The sequence below is a fragment of the Miscanthus floridulus genome, chromosome 8 (assembly GCF_019320115.1).
Source record: "Miscanthus floridulus cultivar M001 chromosome 8, ASM1932011v1, whole genome shotgun sequence".
Taxonomy (NCBI): domain Eukaryota; kingdom Viridiplantae; phylum Streptophyta; class Magnoliopsida; order Poales; family Poaceae; genus Miscanthus; species Miscanthus floridulus.
This window is the reverse complement of record NC_089587.1, coordinates 226161490-226164813: the sequence shown is the minus strand read 5'-3', so window position 1 is coordinate 226164813 and position 3324 is coordinate 226161490. Positions and strand designations below refer to the sequence as shown.

The 3324-nt window shown below is 48.5% G+C and overlaps 1 protein-coding gene across 1 annotated transcript; it reads right to left on the bottom strand.

Moving 5' to 3' along the window:
* Positions 1–694: 694 nt before the first annotated feature.
* Positions 695–1877, bottom strand: LOC136475212 (AT-hook motif nuclear-localized protein 20-like). Its single transcript, XM_066472762.1, has 2 exons — positions 1702–1877; positions 695–1539 (listed from the first exon to the last, which is right to left on the bottom strand). Exon 2 carries the CDS (start codon positions 1529–1531, stop codon positions 695–697), a length of 837 nt encoding a protein of 278 aa, XP_066328859.1. The 5' UTR covers positions 1532–1539; positions 1702–1877.
* Between the last annotated feature and the right edge of the window lie 1447 nt (positions 1878–3324).

Sequence of the window (3324 nt, the reverse complement as noted above, 5' to 3'; positions counted from 1 at the left end):
ATAGAAAGACGAGAACAACTTACAATTTGGAACAGAGGGGTTATACAACTTGTCGTTTCAAAAGAAGAAAGTATACAACTTGTAGGATTTTGAACTAAATCATGATGATCCTAATATTCCTATCCAAACTCCAAGGGAGACAATTATGTTAGAGGGAGGAGGTGAGGGACAACCAAGAAGAGCATTTAATTGCTACAGATGATACCTGATTTGGGACCCCTGACACTTTATATATGTTACTAAAGAACTTAAAAGAGAACGAAATGCAAAGACCCGCTGCGCTAAGATCTAGGAACACATGCACGCATAGAACAAGTTGCAAAACACAAATGATCGAATTCAAAGTGATTAAACAGGAGAGATTTAAGAACACACAAGTTGCAGAGAGACACTCTAAACTTATCTGAAAGCCAAACATTGCATGATGCTACAACAGCACATCCAAGCTGATGAGAAATATAGCTGAATTAAGTACAAATAAACACTCCAATATTTGATTATTTCACGACGACGACAAAGTAGTACTAGGAACCACAGTAGTCTAATGGCCACTTCATCATATGTACTAACCTAATGGCGCCACTCCGTCGTCTTCGTCTCCAATGGAACAGTAACGACCATGCACGCACGCCGCCGGTGCCACGTACCATTCGCCATTACTCTAGCAACTTCTCGACCTTGGCATCGACGGAGATCAGTACGGTGGCCGCGGGTGCGCCCATGTTGGGAAGCCGTCGCCCCCTCCAAGCTGCCCGTTGCTCGGTGGCAAGTTGAACATCGGCAGCGCTGACGGGTCGGCGATGCCGTGGCCGCCGCCCATGAGCGGGTCGGCGCCGCCGGGAGCCATCGGTGGAGCTGAACCTTCCTCTTCCTCTTCGAGCGGAAGGCGCTCGTAGGTGGCGTTGGCGAACGTGGACGCGATCACCATGACCGGCCCGGCGGCGATGAGGGTGCCGACGACGCTGCCGCCAACCACCTGCCCCTGGCCACCGGCCAGGTACACGGTGAGCCCCGTGGACCCCGGCGGGGCGGGTCCCGGCAGGAAGGTTCCCGTGAGCGAGAGGATCTCGAAGCGGCCGTGGAGCGCGACCACGGCCGTGGGCGCGGACGGCTGGCGCAGCGCCACGTTGGCGACGGTCCCGGCGCCGCTGAGCACGCATACGCCGCGCTGGCGGCGGCGCGAGAACTGCGCGATGGCGTCCGCCACGTCGGCGCCGCCCGCCACCTCCATCACGTGGCTGCGCAGCGCGTTGGGGCTGTCGCGCGTCACGAAGATGGGCGGCTTCGGCTTGTTCTTGGAGCCCGGCGGGCGCCCGCGGGGCCGCCGGTTGGGCGCCGCCACCACGGCGCCCTCGCGTGGCTCCCCGCCGCCGGACTCGTTGGTCTCATCGGCATGGTCCCCTGGCGCGCCCCCTGCCGGGCTGGGCTCCGGGTCTTTGACGGCCGGGGGCTCCGTCTTGGGGCCCGACGAGCCGGACGGCTGCTCCGGCAGGCCCAAGTGACCGGGCACGCTCCACCACCGGTTCGCCATCCTGACGCCTGAACCAACAAGCAAAACACAGAGATCAATCAGCTTATCTGTAGCACGATCGATCGACAAGACAAGAAATACAGCAGGAACTAAACTACTACCAAGCAAAAGAAAAAGATTTGATGTATCTATGTGTATATCTGAGCAGATCTAGATGCAGAGATAATAACCTTTGATGAGAGAACTTTCTTCACTTGCTGTCGAGTAATAATTTGTGTGGAGCTAGAGAAGCATCATATGCTATAGCTCACAACATACAAGTCTCTTTCTCTCTTTACATGGGTTTCTCTCTCCCTCTGTCTAGTAGCTAGGTCTGGTGTGAAGTGGAAGTTTGGTATGTGTTGAGAGAGGGAGAGAGCTTGGAGAGATCAAGGAGGAGAAGAAGAGCATGGTCTGAACTTTGAGGAGGGCAGCAAGGGACAAGTGGGTATAAGAAAGGTGGACATGTATGCAGGAAGAGTGGAAGACTTGATAGATGGAGAGAGAGAGAGACTTTGGTGCCACATATAATATGTAATCTACTTGGCCTTTCTGCAAGGAGCACTCCCCTCTTCTCACCCCCATTTCCCCTGCATGTTCCTCCACCGGGCTATTTGGTTTTATTTTTGATTTTGACTGCCTACTGGTCCCCAATATGCCATGTGAATTCAAAAGGGACTGTATATTATATGCAAGTTACAGGCTAGATGTTTACTTCACAGAGATTTGTTTTTCTTTGAGGCCGTGCATATTTTAGGCTGGTCCCCAGTCGAACCGGTGGTGCGCTGTTTGGTGTGTTAAGGACTGTTACGTAAAAAAATAACCTATAAAAGTTCTAGCTCTAAGGTCGTAGTTGATAATAGGTATCTAGGCATTGTTTAAATGGACAACAAGAAAGAATCTAGTGCGTCGATATGCAACGTCATTCTTATTTGAAATGACCATTATACCCACACGACCCTTTTCATCTAGCTATGAGCAGAAGCATTTGCACTGAAACAATTTCGATATGATGTGCTGCCATTCCGATCCACCATCCTTTAAAATTGCTAGTGTGATGTTGGTCCTAAATTAGAAAGGTGATAAGGTTGGGTGGCCTTAGCTTTGTTGTGGATGGTAATTAGGATTGGGCTAGATTGATTAAGGTTTTTTTTTGTGTCGAGATGTATGCGGAAGGCTGCTAGGGTGCATGTCTTTTTTCTCAAAACTCCGACATCACAACTAAACAAAAACAGTGTGCCCTTTGCCTTCAATTCTTGTTGCTATTCTTTGGCCAACCACAAAGTGTTCCGCTTGTAACTTTCCTGCCCAATAATAACTGAACAAATGTGCATTGATATCGCCATTGTTCTTAACATGAATAATTGTGTGCCTCTATCTTTTGTGGAGTGTTGCATTTAGTTATTTTTTAGAAGACGGGAGCAAAAGATTTGTCCTGCAAGCAAGAACCTTTTACTATTTGTTGTTTAAAATTTTAATTGTCTAATCATCTGACGGGGAATGTTTGTTTCTCAAAACTAGAATAAAATCCAATGTGTTATATATGTTGTTTCTGTTCCAAGTATATATGTACCTTTTTTGAATTAGTAATGATATCATGCCACAATGCAACTTTTAATGAAAAAATAGAACACATATGAGACTGGATAGAAGTCGTCGTCCTACTTGACAAGTTGATTGAAGTGATGCTACCCGTCCAACGAATATTGTTGTTTCGTTTGCTTGTCACTTGCATGATATATGTAAGGTTGTCATATGACCACAATCCAAAGTTCCAAACAAAAGACACATGCTGGCATGGTCTCTTTCTAACT